This window comes from Manacus candei, unplaced genomic scaffold, assembly GCF_025592945.1.
Source record: "Manacus candei isolate 608988 ecotype Guabito, Panama unplaced genomic scaffold, ASM2559294v1 h1tg000008l, whole genome shotgun sequence".
Lineage (NCBI taxonomy): Eukaryota > Metazoa > Chordata > Aves > Passeriformes > Pipridae > Manacus > Manacus candei.
In genome coordinates, this window is record NW_026138056.1 from 23,514,064 (window position 1) to 23,535,987 (window position 21,924).

Below are 21,924 nucleotides of genomic sequence, written 5' to 3' on the forward strand. Positions count from 1 at the left end.
GATTCATATGTGCATGCTCTATGGCCATGTGATGTAATGGTTGCACAAAAGCTACCTCAAAATTCTCACATTCCAAAGACTGGTGCTCCCATGCTGTTTTAAAACCTCCTCTGTTGCAGTGCCATCTCCTGTGCTACCTGGCTGCTTCACACAGGCCCATAGCTTAAGTCTGGATCAAACGGGGATTCACAAATTTGATCCTCCTTATATGCCCTTAGTGCAGTTTCTATTTCCTATTTTCTAAGTTTCTGGAAAGGGGATTTCTGAGTACCAGTAATGATAGTCCTTGTTCTAGTGCTCATTTTCACACAGAACTTGAGCCAGAGGAGGCAATGCCATTTGATACCTTCCAAAGACTTTCATCCCCACAAAGCACATGTGTTGCACGTGGCAAAAGGAGCTTGATGGCTGTGTGAGGACATACTAGAGACATGTAAGGTGACAGCTCAAGTTGCCTTATTATTTAGACTTATCCATTGGAGAAATCCTAAGTATTCTGTGCCTGGTTAGCCAAGCAATGGATTTTACTGCATATGGTGTGAGACACAGTACGCAGTTAGAGCAAGAGGGCTACCACTGCATAAATCCAGGAACCACAGGACAAGCTTTTATTAACATACTTGTTTGCCCAAAAGTGGTTATATTCATACAGGAGCCAATAGTCAAAATATTCTGAAGAAAAGAAAATAAGAGTGAAAAAACCCATACAAAAATCCCTGTACTTTATCAGCGGAATAAAGACATCTCTGATCAATTAGCCTGAAAAATTAATAAATCAAGGACAAATGTAATAAAGTTTAGCATTTTAATCAGCTATTGTTGTCACAGCCCAGTTTGGACATATCGCTCCTTTGTTGACATTTTTAATGCTTTCTGTGAATTACCAGTACATGACCAGTATATGAAAGCTTGTTAAGCCTCCACGTGCTCAGCCTGGCTTTAGCTTTAATACTGGCTTAGTGCAATCCCTTCTGCTGGCACAAGCTCTGCGGGACTTGAACCTTGCAGCCCTGGGCATTGTGTTTCTTGATAATCATCATATGAACTTACTCAAGTGTGTTTTACAAGCTTAGGGCAAATTTGTGAATGCCCAATTATCTATATTTAACTTTTTTGAGAGAAGCCAACCAGACTTGTGGGTTTTTTCTGTTGTCAGGATCCTGCAATATCTTCCCATAACTAGAGGGGGGATGCTTTCAGCCTGGCTTCCATGTCTGGCTGGTATTTTCTTTCCCGACTAGCAGAGAAGTCTGTGCATTAGTCCTTCCAAACTAAAGAGCTCTTGCGTCTCTCTCACCTGGTCCCCTGTAGTGAATTTAAAGTTCAAAATATTTCTTAAATGCCTCAATCTTGTTCCCATTCAGGAAAAATCTGTTACAGCAACTTCTAGCCAGATGCAACTTCAAATGTTACTTTTGACAATTCTTCACTTATTCACAGATCTTTCAACCATGCAGTGCTACTTCAATTTTGAACCAGATTTTCAGTCTCGTACAAGTGGGAGGTGAAATTATCGATAGTGTATCTGTCTCCCTATTCCTTTCATTTAGAGAAAAATAACGCATTGTGTATGAGAAGCTCACTTTCTATTTTGCTTCTTTTTGTTGTTCGTTTTCCTTTTCAGTCATTTGCAGTTGCAATTCTCTGGCCCTAAAATGAAATGAAGCAGTTTTCCTTCCACAAAAAGTGGTGCTGGCACTGCATTACACGGAAGTGTTTTAGAGTAGATGCCTGCAGCATGCATGTGCAGTTTTATCCCATCTTATTTTTAAATGGTTATCTGTGCATCACTCTGGTTCACAATCCCATTCCAAAAATATCTAAGGTTTATCCTTATCATATTCCCCAGCTAACAGTAAGAAATAGGCTCAAGGGGCTCAGTACAGATTAGATTTGCCTCTTATACAACGAGGTACAAGATCCAGGTAGAAGCCAGAGACCTGCCTTGGGAAGAGCTCTGTCCAGGGAATCCCTTGGCAATATTCCTTGCCTATACGGAGAGTACCAAGATGCTTCCCACTAAGTTCACAGGAAGAAAGCTGTGTTGAAAAGGGATTAATTTGTTCACAGAGGCCAGGATAAATAAGGTCTAGAGGTTCTGACACTTATCTTAAATCACTCAAAATTCTAATTACAGTTTTTGTAACCATATTTGACTTTTTTATTCGATTACTTTTAAGTTTATCAGCTCTGACATACTTGGTAAACAGGACAAGCATCTACACTTGTTTCTTCCAAATGTATCTGAACAGACTCAGCCCTTGGGAAAAGCACCTTGCCAACTCCCCAGAGGGACATTTCACCAGTTTATGGGATTTCCTGCCATGTTTACCAGGGTCACTGAGCCTCCTGCTGTTTTCAACAGCTGTTTTTCTCTCAGCCTCAGCAAATATCTCTTCTCCTCCACCTTTATTTCCTTCCTACCCACATTCCCAAGAATCAAATACCTTCCCTGTCCCAGACTTGCAGATAAGGTTAGATGGGTGTTTTGGCAGACACCATATGTCTGTTCTTGTGTCCTGAGTTCTTCTCCTCCTCCTCCTCCTCCTCCTCCTCCTCTTCCTCAGTTGTCCCTCTTCACCTTTGGTCACCCTGTTCTTGCACCAGCAAACATTTTGATCCTTTGCTGTCAACACTGAGAGTTCAGCTGTTTGGTAAACTGCTATATCACAGTTGGGAATCTGGATTCCACGTTTGCTTGGGAGTCTTCAGTCAAAGATATACCCTGGTGCCAAAACTTCTTTGGGTCTTCTCATGGCTGCAGGGGCACCATGTGAATTAAGTTAATAGCTTATTAATTGTCTTTAGCAATGAGGAAAAAAATTGAGCCTGGTCTCTAGATGTTTTATGTAGTTTGGGGAACAAAACAATGATTCACGAAGTCAAAAATTGTTTGGTTTCCTGCTCCCACCACAGACTGGACTCTTGTTAGGTCAGTAGGAAGCCAAAGGGAGACACCATATGAAATTGTCTGATGTGGCTCTGCGAACAGTTCCTCAGTTGGACATTGTGGAGAGTTATCTCCCTCAAGTCTAAGATTACTGCCTGCTGTTGTTCAGCAGGTAGCATGCAGTCGAGCTCTGTAGTGCAAAGCTTCCTTGTCAGGTGTTATTACACCCATTTTATAGCTAAACCAGGACATTTGCCCGAAATATTTCACAGACAAGTGGAAAAAACATAGCCCAATATGTGCAGTCATTTTCTTGAAGCCACATTAAGATTTCCTGCAAAACTCTGAGCATTCATAGTGCTCGACTATGCTGCAAGATCTGGACAAAATAAGGCAGCAAACTCCCTTTCATGACCAGAGGAAAATTCATTCCCAAATGAGGATCCCTGATGAGAGATGCTGTATTTGCTCTCCTAAAGCCTATTTTTCAGCTTGGAAGTGAGGTGAGAGCCTTTTTATCAGCTCCTTGTACAGAGTGACTCATCCCCAGAGCATCCTGTGCCTGTAAAGATGTGTTCAAAGCCTACTTGCCCTGTAACACAGTGAGTACCAACTAGTAGCAACCTCTTGAGTCTCACATCAGTGTCCACATTCCCACCACCCCTTGACAGCATGAAGCACCGAATACTTGTTCTAAAGTTAAACCTCATCTACTATTTGAAAATATCTCTAGGTCATTCCTAGAACTAGGAAACCAATGACTTGGATCCAAAAGTACCCCTCTTCTCATAAGACTATGAATATCTTGAAGGTGAAATAAAGGGTGGGTTAGATTTGTTATAGCCTTTTTTTTTTTTTTATCGACTATTCAGTGTTGGTCTTCATTATTTTTTTTTATTCTTTTGAAAGCTTTAAAGCCTCCTGCATAACCGCGTCTGCCCCATTCACTGCTGAATGGACGGTGCGCTGATCTTTTTCTCGGTGGGTAATGGATTTGGTTTGATTGCTTGACACAGGAACAATAGGGGGGTAAACAATTGCCTTCGCACCCGTGCAGCTCCCCATCTGTTGAGTGTGTGTGCCTTCAGAGGCAGCCGGGCAGGGACAGATGAACGTGCCAGCCGAGCCTGATGTTAATGACATCAGTCATACAAGCAGAACATGTGGCGCAATAAATCAAAAACTAATTGAACTTTTGGTTGATTATATTGCCGTCCCACCGCCCACTTCAAGCACGGCACGGTTTCCTGAGACAATGCCCCCAGCACCACAATGGCTTTGCTACCGCTGGACAGCAGGAGCCTGCCCTGGGAGGTGACAAGAGATAACAGCTTCTCTTCACTCATTGCTTTCCTGAAACAGCGACACCTTCCACCCAACCAAAATGCTTCCAGGCTCAGGATGTGTATTTGACCAGTATTTATTATTTCGAATAAGAAATGTTCATCAATATGACAATGACAGCCCATGTTCACTGGCACTTTCCGTCTGGGACTGTTGGTGGCAGACCTCTATTATAGGAGAAGACAGCTCTTGTTTTTGTGTTAATTAGACACACACGTGGTAGTAATGGAGGCTATTCATTAGACTGATATAATTTAATATCATTATTCACACTTGAAAGTGTTCCTACTACATCAGTTGCTAGAGCCTGCAAGCCAAAATTTTCTGTCTTAAGTGTCCGTGGCAGCAGTAAGTCACCAGAAGTTGAGGGGGCTGATATTCAGAGGTGGAAAAGAACAATTTCTGATAGGAGCATTAGGGAATGAAAAGCTTTGGCAAGAAGACCCTTTATTGAAGTGCATAAATATGGGATTAGGCCCCAGAACTATCAAGTCATGTGGGAACCCATCTATGACTGAGCCACCTGCCCTCCCTCTGCAACCACGGAAGTGTAGGGGGCATAGAGACTTATGCACATCTGCCTGATGTACCCTTTCTTAGTCATCTGCATTTGAAATTTTCCTTTGAAATGCTCAGGATTCTGGTACCTTTTCATGAAATTAAAAGGTAAAGCACAAAACACTTTTCTTAATGCCCCTAGAATCAACTCCTCATTATATGGAAGAAGCAAATTTTTATGATAAATGTGTTAAAGTACACAATTAACCCAATTTTTTTTAAAAAGTCCTTGTAGTACTTCTGTAAACATTTGTTTGCCTATAGATTAGACTTTAATTATTAGCTATTTATTGCAGAGGATTCTCCACACTGGTAAAAGGAGACATTAAATAAAATGCTCTTATCTGAGTAGAGGCTTAAGTAACAGTTAAATTAAATCTTTGTGTTAATATTATTCATAGAAAGCCAGATGGGAGCAGAAAATGTTGCAATGAAGAATATGGAATGAGATGAGATCACAGCATCAGTCTGTCCTTTGTAGATCTGGACAATGATCACAGAGCCAGATTGGATTAGTGAAACCTATTTACCAGAAGTTCAGAGCGGTTGCATGAAGCTGAAAGGCAGTCAGTAGGGAGACGTGGAAAATGCACCAGATTTACAGCTGCAGCGACGAGAATTTAGAAGTTTTCACCACTGTGATTTCATCCAAATGTGAGTACATCAAAATGCAACAACCACTACGGTGTTGTCTTTGGGAGGGATGGGATGTTTAGCAATGGGGAAATCTTTGAAACGAGCAGCTCCTCTGCTCTGCCGTGCCCTGCTCTGCCTGCAGCCCAGCACTCGCCGCCGCTTTCACGAGCTAATCCGTGCAGGTGCTTCGACATTGTGGCTGTGTAAAATCTTTGCACCGACAAAATTGGGAGATCTGAAATCGGTGTTGCTATACCTATGAGGTAACTGCTAAAGTGACAGCTTGCAACTGTGTGGCTATTCTGCGTAATAGAAAAGAGAATGAAGTTCTGTGAGCAGTTAGCAGCTCAGATGAAGTGGGTGAACTGCATGAATGTTGAATTTAAGTCTGCTGGCTCAATAAGTGGACCATTTCCAAAGCCATGCCCTGGAAATGAATGCATGATTAACATTAATTGCTTCTAATGAAGAGTAAGAACCGGACAAAGCCCAGCCTGCATTTGATTGAACAAATTAGTTTAAATTCAATGGCTGCATATTTCAGCAACAAGAAAGCAGGGAAAAGCAGGGAAAACAAATTCTGGGACCAGATCAGATCTTTACTTGCAAGTTGTGAGCATGAGTTCTCAGCTGCTTAATTTTGCAGTATAAGTGGAAATGACAAAGTGAAGCATCACTGTAATTGTATTTGTTGCCCGAAAGCTGGGCTGTACATACAAACATTCTTTTGCAGGCAAATCCAGATACATCGTCTGCAGGGATTAATTCTTCCCTTCCTTCTCTCCCACTCTCTGCATAGATTCGTGTTTGCAGGGACAGCCCCGCAGCCCCACTGTTTGCACTGCTGCCATTGTGTTCCCCCACAAGTGGGTCACTTCTGGCTACCTCTGTGATTCACTCTTCTTTCAATGGCTATTCAAGTAACTTCATGTTTGCTGGTGCTGTGACTTCCCTTTCATGCCTTGCCTTTCTTCAGCCCCTGTAAGCCTTTTGCCACTTGTTCTGGTGGACAACAGGCAGTAAGTTCGACTGTGGATCCAATGTACTCTGAAAATATGCAAATTTATTACTGTTAGGCACATTTATGTGTTCTTCCTTGTGCACCAGCCTGGGTAGCTATAACAGCACAAAAGCACTTGCTTCTGATAGAAATCTCTGTGAACTGTGCTCCTCACACTGTCTGGTAAAATACATAAAATACCAAAGAGACAAGAAGATAATTAATTACTTGCATCACTAAACTTTTTTGCACTTGAGTGTTTCATTTGTGAGCAATTAGTTTAGTCCTCACACAATGAAATTCCAGAATTAAAGGTGATTGAAGCAGCTTCAAAAACAATTTACAAGATATTGCCAGGGAAGAAAAAAAAAATCAAGCCATCTTTATTATGTTTGTCTAGCTTTCATCCCACACTCCTGTGGTTTAAAATATAAAATGTGTTCTGCAGGAGAAGACAGTAAGGATCCCTGAGGATATCATGCCATGCAAAACAGACTGTAATTGAACTGACAGCTTAGCACACTCTCAAGCTCTAAACAGGCAGATAACTTACTTGTGATGAGTCCAGTGTGGAAGTGCTCTGTGCTGCAGTGAACCACTCTCAGGGACCCTGGGCAAGACTGTTCACCTCCCATATTCCTGTCATGTTTCACTATCGGCAGAGAACAGGCCAAAACTTTTTCTCCAGTGTGGTCCTAATGCTCAGTACTTATACCCTCACTGAGGTATGGAGGGGTGGCTGTTAGACATACTCAAACTGTCTAGGAGGAGTGACTTTGATCTCACTGCCAGCTCTGCTTGTACTGGAGCCCTGGAAAGCCCAGTTACTCCTGCCATCTGAGGAGAGCTGTTTGGCTGCAGTAACCAGCAGCCTTCAATGACCTCCAGCTGCTTACACAGCTTCAAAACTCTGCAAACAGTAATACATAGCAGCGATAAGCATTGTAACTCCTGGAGTTAAATGTGTGCCAATGTAAAGGAAAGCTCACCTGGGGAGCAGGAGTCACCCATCATCCCATAACAAACCTTCCTGGCTCTTCAAAGCCTTTGGATTATACACGGAGCCTGAATAGGAAACCCCCATTCACATGCCTTGCCCCAAGGCTCAGCCTTTAGAACTGGAGTTAATTCTCCACATTTGGCAGGTTTTTGCAGGCCTGTTCCTGTCACTGGCTGCTAAATCCTGTAGCTCCTGTAGCCTGAAAACAGAGGAGGGTAATACATGATGAGAGGGAGAGCTGGAAGTATCACAGAGCCTTTCAGGCCAGTTTCAATTCTAGCTCAAACAACAGGTGTTTAAATAATCTTCACTTTGTCCAATAAAACCCTCATCCGAAACCACTCACTTCAGTCCAGCCAAAAACTTGGCTTATGGACCTGGCATTTTGTATATCTATTGCCTAGTGGTTCTATGATTTTGGTGTTTTCATGGGCCTAAGAAATAAAAAAGAGAAACAGACTTTAAGCAAAATGCCCCAAGTTAGAGAACCGAATGGGTCATTTTGAGGATTGAAAAAGAAAATATTAGGCTTAGTGCAAATGTTATGCTTTGGACATCATGCAGTAAAAGTGAAATGATGTCCTGAGGGAGTTTGAGCTTATTGATAAAATCCCTAACTAGATAAAATTCTAGAACTATCCAAGATAAAGTTTAGACTAGTCATTTCCTTCTGAAATATTGGCAGGTGGGAGGTCAGATCAAAACTGAGGAAAGAGAAGGGTTCCTCCAGGAAGCCTATGGAAGAGTTGCAGAAACTTGGCTGTCGCCCTGAGCCCATGGATGTCTGTATTGTGTAGCTAGAGCATGACCTCTGAGACAACATTAAAAAGGAGTTTTTTGGGAGTTATTTCAGCTGGAATCTTCCTTAAAGGCATGTGTCCACTTCCACTACAGGCTGACCACGTTCCTGTTCTTCTTTTTGCAGCATGTAGTCCTGCCCGAAGACGAGCCAAAACTACCCAGCACATCCTAACAAAGAACGTAAGAAAAGTCTCCTTTTCTATCCCCTTTTTTTTTTTTTTTTTTTTTTTTTTTTTTTTTTTTAGTTCTAGTTGACTACACTTATCCTAAAACATGCTGTGGATAAATGGGAAGCAGATGTTTCAGGGCAAACAAATGCATCGGTGTCTGATGTAGGGAGTGGGGTGGGAAACAGAAAGGAGAGTTTCTGTAAAGCTGCAGTTTATGTACAGAAGTGTTTTGAAACAAACAATAAAATAAATGTGGTCTTGCTGTGCACAGTCAAAAGGAACATAGCAGCTTATCAACATGGACCATCTGAGGGAATCACAGACTTAATTCTTATCCATAAAGCCTTAATAGTAGTGCCAGGGGGACAGGCAAGAATCAAAAGTAAACAAATCATAGCAATACATATATGTGCTAATCAAGGAGCCAGTATCCCAGGGAATTTGGGAGAAAAACAATCTCAACCCAAAGGGATGACTGATAGAGCCATCCACTGGAGGATGCTTGTCCCTTGGCCCCAGCAATGTTTGCCTGCCCTTGACTCACCTGCAGTGCACCGGCACAGAGGGCACACATGGAGCTTTACCCACTCCCTGTAGCTGAGATACCCCCCAAATTAAAATAACTGAACATTTTTCATTCTCTGAGAAAATGTTTTCTAAGTTCCAGTGCTTTGGCACATGGTGTGAGGTTTCTTGCCTTCAGAGGCAGTTTTTCCTCCTTAAATCCACTTGACCCATTCACAGTTCCTTTCACAATCCTTTTAACTGATTTGCAGGAATGACAGTCTCTTTCTCTTCTGCATATCCAAGCCCTTTTTATAGGGTTTGAGACTCTTCTGCCACAGCATTTCTTCTCACCACAGACCTGTCTCCTCTCTAGCACTTTGTTGAAATATTTTGCTCCTTGGCCTTTCTTTTTTCCATGCTCTATCCTACTACGCAGCCCCATCGTCAATTGTAGAGAGCCTCTTCTTTGCATTCCTGATTCCCCGATCTCCCTACAGAACTGTAGGTCCTCCTGCTTACCGCCCTCACTCCCGTTCTGTCTTTTGGTTATTAAAGCATATCACAGGATCCCAGAATGTCACAGGAGGCCTGAAGTGGTTCCCAGGTTGAGTCAATAACATACCTGTCAATTTTGGGTAGACACGATATATATGTGTATTTTTACAAATGGTAAAAAGTCCTATTTTTGTCCTGTAACTCAGGCTCAGGTTTCAAAATGACTCTTCAAATGTGGATGAAAGTCAGAGTGCTGGAGTGTTACTCAAACTAAGCCATTTTGAGATACCCCATTTTTATTTCCTTATGCCTTTTATTTCCATTATGCCTTTGATATCTTCTGTTTTCCATGCAATATAAAAACAGAAGAAAAGTCCCAAACTAAAAGTAAACTATTCTCACTTGATGAAACAGTATGCACAGATAACTTATCTCTTTTTTTTTGACAAAATTTTTCATAAAACTATTTAGCTGAAAACTTTCAGCTAAGCTTTCATTGAAATCAAGGGCAACTCTATGTCTGCGATGATGTTCCAAATCCCAGCAGATAGTTGTTGTTGTTTCTACTAAATGGAAGCATCTAATATTTAATTTGGATTGGATCAGCTGCTGTGGCAGCACTATACTCATAAAGGCCTAAGAAAATGAGATAAGAAAGTCCCTGTTTTGTTGCTGTATTTTAAGAGGATTGGTTTTCTCCTTTGGGGCTTTCCTGACCCCAATTAAGGATGTCCTTTGATTGGCTCTTAGTCATGATGCAGGCAGCATCATATTAGCAGTGGAGCACCAAGCCCGAGGAATGGTCTGCAGCTCCAGCAAAGAAAACAAGGATGGCTCTCAAACCAAAGGATTGGTGCAGTCAACTCTTAGGTTTGTGCATTCCCCTTCATCAGTGGGATGCAGCTGCTTACAGCTCATACACAAGCATTCAAATAAATTGCATGTACTGGAAAAGACATGCCTGTGAGGAAGTTGTGATTGCCAATTTCTAGACCCACAGAAAAGTAGCAGAATGATTATTTGTTTTTCACTTTTACATCTGCACCTGTAGTCAGTGCTGTAGAAATGCCTCAGCTAACATGAAATCTCCTGCTCTGGCAATTGCAGTGGATGCACAACTTTAATCCTCAGCAAGACAAAAATAGCAACCAATGTGGACATCTGCCAGACCTTTTTTTTTCACAGCAGAAATACTCAAGTAGTGTAACAGTAAGTGATTTAACATTCAAATGACTTTACTTTTGGGGGCGTAACTTCCATCACATTCAAGAACCCATCCCAAATGCACAAACATGACTGTGGAAGGGTGAACGAAGGGGGGAAACACCTTCTCTTTTTCAGCTGAGTGTTTAAAGAACATCTTTATTTGCAGTTCCTGTTGCCCTATTAAGAGGTATTTCCAATGATAGTAGATCCTTCACTTTTCTTCCCTTACTCTTCTAGCCTCAAAATCCCTTGGGTAGAACTGTCTGGACAGTACCTGGCTACTTTGCATGAAAGTGGTAAATCCCTCTGTGGATGCTAGAGCTACCACATTAAAAATCAGCTCAATATTAGACCATCAAAAAGAGTTTAACTCTACAAATCCAGCATTTGCTCCACTAACAAGCACTTGGTTGTTCAGCCTCTAACCTTCAAAGTTTTATCCAAAGCCATATATTTAATTGTCACCTTTTCTGGATGGTTGTTGGTTTGGCAGTGGGATTTTGGGTCCAACATCGGGGTGGCTGGAACAGCATCTGTGCTGCTCTGCAACCCTCCTGTGTCTTTTGTGCCCCTTCCCCCTTAGCACAGCTAATTCCAGCAGTGGGTATGCCAGGCCTCCATGCTATCATGTGCACAGCAAAGTCCATTAAAAGACACTTTGCTGAGCTCTGAATTCAGAGGCAATGTCCTGCAAACAGACTGAGCCGGTCAAGGGACTTACAGGTTCTAAAAACAGTAGGTTTTTAGAGAGCAACTTGCTAGTTCTGCACAGTCTGGCTGACTCTGCCATTCACACAGATTTAAATCTCCTGGTTTGTCTAGAAAAGAAAAGTGACTCCCAGCTGATCCTTCTGCCTTACCCTAGGTACCCTAGAGAAATGTCAGCTCCACTTTAGATCAAAACCATGCTGCAGCAGGTTTAGTTTCCTGACCTAGATAAGTCTTAACATATTACAGCAATGAGTGAGGTAGCCAAAGTCACAGTGAAATCTTGAATTAAGAGATAAGGAACTTCCAAAGTGTGCTACAGCCAAACACTGCAAAGACGTTCGCTATCGACGTTGAACTGTTGTCTCCAGCTGTAATGGAAAATGGTACTGTAACTTATTTATACAGATTCTGCTGCTTGGAGGCATTTTGGCATTACTGGTATCACAGGTAACGAGGAATCTTGCAAACAATAACCATGTGCCTAAACAATTCCTGCCATTAATCAAGTTAAAAATCCTGCTTCCTTTCCCCATACCATATTTCATTCTTTGCAACACGTAGGCAGAATGTTACAAGTCCATGATGGTTTACACTGATTGAATAAGCCACTTTCAGGATTAGAATTAGGTGCAGCCAGCATCCTACTTACCAAAAACGCTCTTTCCATGACAATGCAAAATAAGTGACCTCGGGTGTCTCAGTAGCATAGGGTTGATGATATTTTCTGTCACACACCAATAAAGTCTGAGTTTGACCAAGAGCACTGGGCATATTTCCAGAGACGGTGGGAAGAGCTAAGCTTTGTGGAATTCCTTGAAAGCTTGATTCACATGAGGCAGGTTCCAAGGGCTGTCATGAGAGACCCCTGCCAGCCACAGTCTCATCATATTTGTACTGAAGACAGGTGTCTCCACTGATGTCATTGTGGTGAAGGGGATGATGCCTCTGATAAGCAGCTTGCAAGGTTCAGGTGGTCAGGGTATGTGTGGACGCAGGAGCCTGCAGCCTGTGAGGAGCTGCTGCAGAGGGATGGGGAGGGGCTGGAACTGGTCCAGGGGCAGCTGGGAGAGAGCCAATGCCAACAGCTTCAGCAGCAACACAAGGCCTCTCACAACCAGTATCACTCGTTTCTGAGTTATCAGAGTAATGCTGAGGCTCAACTCTATTCAGCAGCACCAGATTCATGGTCAGTAGAGCTGGGAACCAGCCGCAGCTGACCTTAGTGTGTGCTTATCTTCAGACACCAATAGTCCCTTTGACTTTAACTTACCACTGGGCACGTCCTTTTGTAGCTTACAAGTGGGGACTGTGTTCGGCTGTGTGTCAAAGTCCACAGAATTAGGAGAAAACCCCTCTTAGACCTTAGATTAGGCTTTGGTTGCCTTACCAGCCTTTTCCAGCAGTATTTCTGCCTACTGTTGGGCAGTTTCTGCTCCTCTTCCTGCTGGTCAGTAGGATTTAGACAATACAGCCTCCTCCAGACTCCTGGGGATACATGGAGACAAAAGAGTTAAAAGTGGTCAAGTTGGGGTTTTTCTTCTTTCCTGTTTTGCAAAGCATTGGTTTGTATACATTTTTATGTCTGCGTAAAAAATCACATGCTCAGAATATTGCAGATTAATGGCAAACTGAATTAAAACTTAATTAGAGGAAATGGACAATTTGGCATGAGGGGCCATGCTTAAATCCAGTCTTGCTTTTATCATGAGTGTAAGTAAGTAAGTAAGTCCAAAAGACAGGGGAGACCATGAGGAAATAGCAGTTGTAATTCTCATTGTGTAAGTTTGATCGATTGCCCAAGATGTGACACAGTAAAAAATTAAATTTGAGCTGTCTAATAGGCATATCCTACTCAGTGAAGCTTGAAAAAGACCATATTTCAATCTCCTGAGGAGAATACAGAAAGGTGTAAGTAAGTAGCTGGGTCCCAGAGAGACTCCACAGGATTTTCCCATATTTTTATATGTCTCATGCACAGAGGTTAGAGCCAAACAAAACAAATCCCACAAATCCCAGAGCCTCCACCTGACAAAATCCGCTTTGGATGACAGTAAAGCAGTGGGAAGAGCAAACTGCCTTTCAGCTCCCCCATGACCTCAACAGACCACCTAATGCCCAAAGCCCAAAATGTAACGGGATGGTTTTGTCTCCTCCCTGCAGGTGGTGGCCATCTCCGACCGCCGGCCCCACCAGGGTGACCTGCTGCAGGTGCTGTACAGCGAGGACGAGGCGCGGGGCCTGGGCGGGCAGAGGGGGCCCCGCCCCGCCAAGGGCACGGCCCAGCACGGTAAGTCCACAGAAGGGGCTTTTTTCCTCCACAGCTTTAGGACATTTTTAGATATTGCAGCCTTCCGGTTTGCAGCGGAGCGGGCGCTTTATTATGTACCTGGAGGATAATTCCGTGCTTAAAATATCTAGTGGAATTAATGAGATAATGACTGTGGCATTGCTCAATTTATTTGGAGTCATAAACTCACTTTATTCAGTCATAAACACTCCTTGACAATATTTTAGAATGATAAATTGTGAATTACTGCATTTGCCTGAGTCATCTTATTATATAAGATCCCTGTTCAGTTGCTTAGAACTTGCCAGAACATAATAATTTGAGATGAAATTTCAGATTCTGGATGTCAGCCACAGACCTGAATTTTTTTCAACTAAAACTTCTTCAGCATATTTGTGAGAACTCATGAAGGAAAAATAGAGCTTGCCAATACAAAACCAAGGAGATGAGTAAACATAAACAGAGTGGTCATTCAGCTCCTTCAACACTGGTGTGTTATGTTTGGAAGATCAAAGCTGGAGCAGGGCTGTGCAGTTTGGCAAGGGATGGCCTTTTAATCAAAACCATGTGTTTTGCTCTCCTTTGGAAAACCACCCAGTTGCAGTCAAGTCATAAGCCTTTAAAAAAATCCCATATGGCATGTATTTGGTAGACAAAATGGGCATTTGGCTGTTAAAACATGCAAAATTATTAAAGCAGGTGCATGAAGGTGCATATTCCTCACATCACCGGTCTGCAACTGCATTGCACATAAGCCATCCCATCAGGAACATAGGCCAGACAGGAGCGGGGCCTGGGAAACTGGGAAGGAAGAAACTGAGTTTGGGACCATAGGGAAAGACCTCAAACCAGGACCAGAGCCAAGATGTGTCTGAACAAAGAACTGGAGCCTCAGGGCTGGAGCAGGGAGAGGAGGAGGAGTGGCTGGGACTGGCTGCAGGGTAAAGGGTGGCAGAGAGCCAGAGAGGGAGAAAGGAGGGCCTTCTGGTCTCTGCTGTGAGGGGAAATGAGTAAAGGATGACAGAGAGGTGCAAAAAAGCGAAAAGCTGTAGAAATCCAAAAAGAAGAACAGAAAAGGGGGAAACAGGTCTCATAGGAGGGGAAAGGGAAGTGAGTGGGCAGAACTTAGAAACTAGGTTTAAATTAGAACAAAAAACATAAAAGAGCACTGATGAGGCCATCAGCATGTTTATTGCTAGCATCAGGAATCCCACACAAATAACAAAGCGTAAGGACAGTCCATTTCAGTGTACGGGAAGGCAATTCTGGAAGTGGAATTCACAATACACCCAGCCACTACTGTCCTGAGGGGAGCACCTACAAACCTGAAGCCATGAGGCCTTACTTTTGTTCAGATATTTTGCTAAAAGTTTGCCAGAACATTTTCTGTATCTAGTAAGAAGAGGGACAGGCTGAAGGGAAGAATCAGACAATATAAGAGCAAATAAAACCAAATAAAAGAAAAAATATGGACATTAGCTGAAGTACTGATGCCTGGAGCTACTTGCTGAATACTGTTAGTACCTAATATGCAAGATGAGAGGAGGTAATTTCATTAACTTTGACGTGAGGGATACAGTAAGCTACCTAATGGAATTACTAGAGGGGGCGGAGCAGGAAGCAAGAAGCTGGTTAAGACATTTGTCATGCTCAAATATTGCCCCCAGAAGGAAAAGACAGTTCTGATTGCTAAGTCATGCTGGAGACAGCACTATAAGAAGCACCTTGACTATTTCCAAATTTGCTTTCATTATTTGTATTCCATTGGTCACAGCAGTAGAAATGGTCCACATTCCCCCAGCCAAGTGGGAGGATTTGGCTCCATGAAAAAAATCTTGCATCCCTCACTCATTTATTTCCTTGGCACAGCTAGCAGGAATGTCAGTGAGCATTTATCCATGGATAAGTTACTGGCTGAGCACTCACTTGAAACTGAAGAGTAACCTCCAGAGTTGAGGACAGCAGAGAGGTCTCACTCAGCCACGAGCTGACAGAAATATTAAATCCCTCTCTGTGATGAGGTGGACATAACACACATCTCTGCCCAGGTTAAAATAACTCCCTAGAGCAATGCAGAAATGAGAGAATTATCTCCTAGGCAGGACAGACCTGCAATGGGGGCTCCAGGATGCACAAAAACTGGGTTGCCCAACCTCTGCTGGGGAGCAGCAGATGGGACCACTCTTTGCATGTAGAGACATGTGAATGTTCCCGGAGGGGAATGCCTCCCACTTAGCTTGGTCTGCTAAGGACAGTTCACCATCTCATTTGAAAAGTCTAGGAGCAAGCAGTTGAGAGACTTTCCAGAATGACTTAAGTAATTCCACAATCACTTATTTTGACATCACAGATGGTCATAGTAAAGAAAACTCTGTGCTTTTGCTATAATCAAAGCTAGTGGAATTATAATCTGTATCTGGGCTCTGTCCATATCTGAGTTTATACTGCATGAAAAGAGGCTTTTCATACAAGATATGCCAAAGGGATAATTACAGATAATGCCATGTCTCTTATGCTTTGCAGTGGGAATTAATGAACGAGAGTCATCCAAGTCCTATAGTCACCTGTTGGATGGAAAGTCTTTGGTAAGTAAATACAGCAGGACCAACTGACCAACTACCATTGTCTGATGCATCTTAAACTGTTGTACCTTTCAGTTTGTCCCACAGTAACAACATGACAGTCTGTTGCAATACATGTGGATTTCACAGTCTTTGTTAAACCTTTGAGACATAATTTTGCCATAGGATCCTTAGCTGGGAGCAGAGACTGGCTCAGGACAACTACCCCTCAGGGGACCAGGAAGGGTGTTGGGACAGAAGGAGACAGGCTCCTGTTCTGAATGCTCAGCAACCTGCAAGAGCTGGGAGGAATTAGCCTCTTGTTTCTCAGGGAATTTCACAAATCGGGAAAAAACTAATTTCTAAAGTGCAACAGGCATCAAATAATTTGCATTCTGCAGAATGCCAACTTGACATGATAATCACGTGAGTCAGAAATGTCAAAAAAGTGTTGATGAGAAAATCTTCATACTAAACCCTTGAATTTGTATTTTAATGGACAGAAAAAATATTTTGGTTAAAAATGACTCGTGTTTACTAAAACATTCTCCCTCCTTTCTTTGTCTTACAAAAAACCCCAATTTTCAAATCCCTACATTTAAAAAATATAGGTTTTTCAAAGAGAAAAAAAATCTTCTGAAAAGTTTCTGGCCAACACTGGACCATACTATCAAAACTTTAGGCTTCAAAGGCTCTTTTGGATGGCTGCAACATACTTGCTAGCTGAAAGCTGGGCTACACTTGGGAAAAACAACAGTACAATATTGAAGGATGGTCAAAATCAGTGGTATTCAGTGTAATGAAACTAATTGAACTTACCAATAATTACCATGGTTAAATTGCAAAAGATGCCTGCAAAAGTGATTTCAAAATCTCCAAGTCTTGGGATACTTGAAAAGCACATTTAAATGTATCCAGTCTCAGAATAATCCCAGGAGAAATAGCCCTAGACAGCTTAAAGGTCAGTTATGGTAGTGACAATAACATGAAGAAATTTTTCGGTATTGCCAGTAAAATCAATATATGCTTATTGCCTGAAATTATGAGATCACAGCACAGTTTTTGACTTTTTTTTTATTTCTGGGCAAGTAACATTTTAATTTACTGTCTTGGAGGATATGCTAGTCTCACTGACCCATTTATGGGATAAAGTGACTCAGTTCTGGCAGGCAATTTAGGTTCAAATAAGACCAGGAGGGAGTCGACAATTGGGCACTTGTGGGGCCGTGGCAGAACTGGAATATAACCAGGGCTCCCCACGCCATAGAGAAGCACCCAACAAAACAGGGAAACATTTCACAATGCTCAAGGGATGATGATGGCTGAGACATCTGCTTCCCAGGCAGCCACAGAGGTTGCCTGTGAGCTGCTCAGTCTGCACAAAGCCTTACTGCCTCAGGAAGCTAAATGTAATAACTGGGGACTAAAAAGTTCTGCAAGCCTCCCTCTTTTGATGGGAGGTGTAACTCTTGCTCATACAAGTCACGTGCTGACCTCACTGAGAACATTCACGAGAGCAATTGGTATTTGTGTGGTTGAGAGCTGGGCAGTCAAATCCCTAACCTGCTTTCTCTTGTTGAGAGATTTACAGTATTTATTGATTTTGTTAAAACAGCCTCTTTCCTCAGATGAACCTGTGTCCCTATTCATCAGTGGCATTTCCTAATGATGTGCTTTTTCCTCTCACAGATTCCTCCATCTCCAGTTGCCCATATCACAGTGAAAACTGTGACTGTCACAGGCTCTCCCACACGTGACTGCACTTCTACAGAGGAGTAAGTTCATTCCCATCCCTCCAGCCAAGCCATGCCTCTTGCTTCCCAAAGGCAGGGAGAGATTGGTAAAGGATATGCTGACTATATCATTAGCTACAGCCACTTATACAGCTGCCTCAGTACCCATTACAACTCTTTTATCACTGGAAAAAAAGTCATCTTAATTCAAAATATAAATATTTTCAAGTATTTTCCCTCTAAGAAGTCTACCATATTTGCCCTGAGGTAGCTTAGAAAATATGATTAACTAAAAAAACCCACAAATTAACTAAAAAATTAACTAAAAAAAAGCACAAACCTTTAATGTCTTTAAGCATAATTAAGGAACACCTTGACCACAGTACAAATGCACTCATCAGCAGGCAGTTAACTCAGACATGGATCTATGTGATATTTGAGGTGCTACCATTGCCACAGTAAGAAGCTGATTGCCACAGTGCCATCGCACTCTGTACAGAGACACGTAAATCCCCCTCAGCTAGTGGAGTTCACCCCTCCCAGGTGCTGCCACATGGTCCCCGGGACTTTGGTGGAAGGGCCCAGCTCTCTCCTTTGACAACTTACCAGCTTCTTGTTAGGTGACAAGTGCTAGACAGGATGCACTTAGTAGTGGTCCCACTTGTAGCCCATCCCCTTGTGTGAGTGTCTACTCTGATAGCAAGGGAACAGGGGCACCAAGTGGAAGGGTGGCAGCTGCAGCATCCAAGCCCACTGTCCTGCACAGCCCCTGCTCATTCCAGACTTGCCAGTCCCAGGGACAGGCCAGCGCGGACATATCTGGTTGAAACAACGAGGCAGCTTTTGGTTTTAAATGGCTGGTCTCCATAAGCAGGGAAGAAGGGCCATGGAGATGCACTCTGTACACATCTGTGCTTTATTTGCCAGCCACAGGCACCGCTGGAGAAAGACAACAGAGTATGACCTGGCCCTGCCACCAGGAGCAGAAGCTTCCCTGCCACTGACAGGAGGCAACCTGTGCGGGACACCCAACCTCCTAAGGAAGATGTGGATGAAGCACAAGAAGAAGTCAGAGTACCTGGGGGCAACAAACAGTGCCTTTGAGGCGGACTGATGAGGCTCAGCATCACTTGGAAAGGCAGAAGGTCCTTTAGCCAAGGTGCTTTACAGAACAGACACAGCACAGCTCATCCAGGAAAACAATATCCTTTTTATTACTTCATGCCATTGCCTCAAAACAGTGGGAGAAAGGCTAAGATAAAAGTGAACATGATGCAACTCACTGGTCTTTCTTTGTTGCATTATACTAAATTCCCAAGTATCCCACTAGATTTACATCTTGATTCAAAGATGCTGAAACTACTGCTGACCCATTCACCATTTTCTATGTCCTGTCTGAATCAGCTCAGACTTACAACAAGAAAAGCCTACCAAGAGGTTTGTGTATTCCTGCAAGGCAATAGATCAGTAACAGAGTGCCATTAAATCCCAGGGATCTACTTCTTGTGTACTGCTGCTTGCTGTCTTTCCCCTCTCATATCATGAGAAAAAAACCACATCTTACGGTATGCTTGGTTGAACGACACATCCTAAACATTTTCCTTACTTCAGTTTCAGTGTTTCAAGACTGGAGTAGAAGATGCAAAAAATTTAAAACAATGGGCCAGAACTGAGAAAATCTGCAAACATATGTACCAAATTTGTGATTGATGTTTCAAAGTGTTCTGCCAGATTAAGCTATGAGCAACTGAATAACCTCAAGGGATACTTTCTGCCATAGAACCTGCTTACATGTGAAGTAGTAGTCAGCAACTTAACCTCTACCCATGTGGTAGAGGGTATTTCATTAAGTGCTCAAAATACTAGAAGGAAAGAAAACATATAAATGGTGCAACTAGGTAACTAAACATGAGATATTTGCATGTAGGAGACCTGTGCTTATGAATAGATAGATTTAATGGAATTTGCTTAATTTTTTTCTCAATTTAGAAATAGCTGGTCAGGGCCTCTTGGGTTTTTGTCTCAAAAAAAGAAACAAACAGCTTTACAAAAAGGTTTTTACCACGGTTATAGATAATATTACACTAGTCATGAGCAGTACTTGCCTCCTATGAGTGCTCCCCTGGTTCTTATAAAAGACATTGGTTTCCCTGAATACAGAACTTTATTTTTCAAGCTGGAGGAAGGATATATCCTGTTGCTCATAATAATGATGATCTCTAATCTAACAGCCAGTGCACCAAAGCATAAATTAAAAATACAAGTCTTACTCTGTGACAGGAGCAGAAGGAAGAAGCTCCCATCTGAAACTTGCTTGCCAGCAGCCAGTGCAGTAAAATGCACTGAGATGCCACCAGAAGCAGTGCCATGGTACATACTGAGGTGAGGAGGCTCAGACAACTGTCTCTGGTCAGGGGCCACCAGCTCAGAAGTACCAGGGTACCACCTGGCCAGGAGAGAAAGGAGACAGGCCCTCTGGCTTTGGGTTGAGCAGGGTAGAGCAGCACACAGGAAAGGTTTGCAGCTTGACAGCCTAAGCAACTGAAATCCTTGGAACGGGAAAGCAAGTGGAACAGTAGCTTCACAGAGAAAATGTGCCCAGTGGCTCCAGGGAAGCCAGTAGGGGACACCTATGTGGGGCTAGACATGATGGAGGAGGCAGTAGAGTGGAGTGGAAGCATTATTTGAAAAGATAACTGTGGCTTTTCATACAGCCAGAGCCCACTCTGGAGTCTGCCAAAGAGAGAGAGAGGCACTAGACCTTCATGAAATACCTCTGTCAGCCCTCACATTCAGTTGTCTGTCACTGCTTCAGTCACAGGCTCCTCTTTCAGAGGTGCTCAGCTACTCAGAGTACAACCTTGCAACTAGAAATCACACAGACTTTCAGTCCTCCTTACCAAAGGTAAAAGGTAAAAGTCCTTTTCTGGCCCAGCAGCCTGACACAGGGATGATCTGCTCTCCTGCTTTTATTTCTTGCTCCTGTGAGCAAGGAGAACACAGTTCCTTGTTAACCACGTGCTGGATGTGGCAATGGTGACCCAGCATTAACCACGTGCCACCTACCACAGCATGTGAGAGCAATGCCAATGCCCACTGAAGGCTGCACACCTGAGCAGTTCCAGAGCAGTTTTCTCACAGGGGTCCACCCCACCTTTAAATTGGAGCCTGATACATTGGCCCTGTGTAATAGTCTGGGCACCGAGACCCTGCCAACACCAGGTCCTCTATGACTGAACCAAGCTGGAGCCATGGACAGGAGTTTCTTTTAAACACCTTTTACAAATATCACCAACCACACTACAGCACCCTCCCTAGCCCATAGAAATCCTGCCAAAAACCTTGGCCTTGTAGGGACATGCTATTTTTATGTACATAGGTGAATTTAGTAAGTTCAGGGGGACTGCTCCCTTGCACAGAGATGCAGACTCAAGGAGTAAGGAGAACAGTAATCACTTGTTCCCTTTCTTGGTCTCATTTCCTAAACAAAGCAAAAATAAGGACAGTGGAGAGACACTGGGAAAAGTCCATTTGCTGAAATTGGTAATTAGGAGAGTGAGCATTTGTGGTACCTGCCCTTATAGCTAACATGACCCATAGAGCACCCAAACAAACTCCAGGGAAGCAAGAGTTTTGTCTCTTGAGAAAGTTGTATTGTAGTATTTAATTTGTTAATTAATAGCTTTAAGCAGTATGAGGATGGAGGCAGAGATGATTAATATTTCTTTTTAATAATTGCTGTATCTTGAAATGTGTATTTATGTTTTTCTTATTTATTTAATTTATAATTTGGATCTACAAGAGGAGGAGATATTTACAAGAAGCATATTTAATTTCTTGTATTTCAGGTACTGCTGTGGAGATTTTTTGTATTGCAGTAGATATTTATTTTATTGATTTAAAAATATGTTCTATTATGAAAAAAAAAGTAAATAAACAAGTAGCATGTGGTAACCTATGGGTCTCAGTGACTTAAGAGGTTTTGGGAAGCATTTAGTAGAAAACAAAGGCAGGGTGCATGGTAC

The 21,924-nt window shown here is 42.7% G+C and overlaps 2 protein-coding genes across 4 annotated transcripts in view; both read left to right on the top strand.

Moving 5' to 3' along the window:
* Positions 1 to 3,822, top strand: part of ADHFE1 (alcohol dehydrogenase iron containing 1) — a 28,653-nt gene extending 24,831 nt beyond the window's left edge. Inside the window, exon 14 of the mRNA XM_051771126.1 lies at positions 3,800 to 3,822. Within this exon, the coding sequence (XP_051627086.1) occupies positions 3,800 to 3,805 (6 nt within the window). The 3' untranslated portion in view covers positions 3,806 to 3,822. The remainder of the gene's footprint in view (positions 1 to 3,799) is intronic.
* On the top strand, positions 3,804 to 21,822 carry VXN (vexin). Of its 3 annotated transcripts, none has more exons than XM_051771370.1 (7): positions 3,804 to 3,871; positions 5,194 to 5,446; positions 8,354 to 8,409; positions 13,479 to 13,605; positions 16,129 to 16,190; positions 17,856 to 17,941; positions 18,827 to 21,822. In XM_051771370.1, exons 2-7 carry the CDS (start codon positions 5,380 to 5,382, stop codon positions 19,011 to 19,013), a joined length of 585 nt encoding a protein of 194 aa, XP_051627330.1. In that variant the 5' UTR covers positions 3,804 to 3,871; positions 5,194 to 5,379; the 3' UTR covers positions 19,014 to 21,822. The 3 variants fall into 3 exon arrangements, with proteins under 3 accessions (XP_051627330.1, XP_051627339.1, XP_051627347.1); XM_051771379.1 differs by having other exon boundaries at positions 3,811 to 3,871; positions 5,274 to 5,446; XM_051771387.1 differs by lacking the exons at positions 3,804 to 3,871; positions 5,194 to 5,446 and adding an exon at positions 5,475 to 5,899.
* Positions 21,823 to 21,924: the final 102 nt, after the last annotated feature.

What these genes read in the sequence shown, in the direction of transcription:
- VXN (XM_051771370.1), top strand. Translation starts at nt 5,380, where the DNA reads ATGCACCAGATTTACAGCTGCAGCGACGAGAATTTAGAAGTTTTCACC. An exon ending in CACTGTGATTTCATCCAAAT is followed by an intron (nt 5,447 to 8,353) that starts GTGAGTACATCA and finishes TTCTTTTTGCAG; the next exon opens with CATGTAGTCCTGCCCGAAGA. An exon ending in CAAGGGCACGGCCCAGCACG is followed by an intron (nt 13,606 to 16,128) that starts GTAAGTCCACAG and finishes TATGCTTTGCAG; the next exon opens with TGGGAATTAATGAACGAGAG.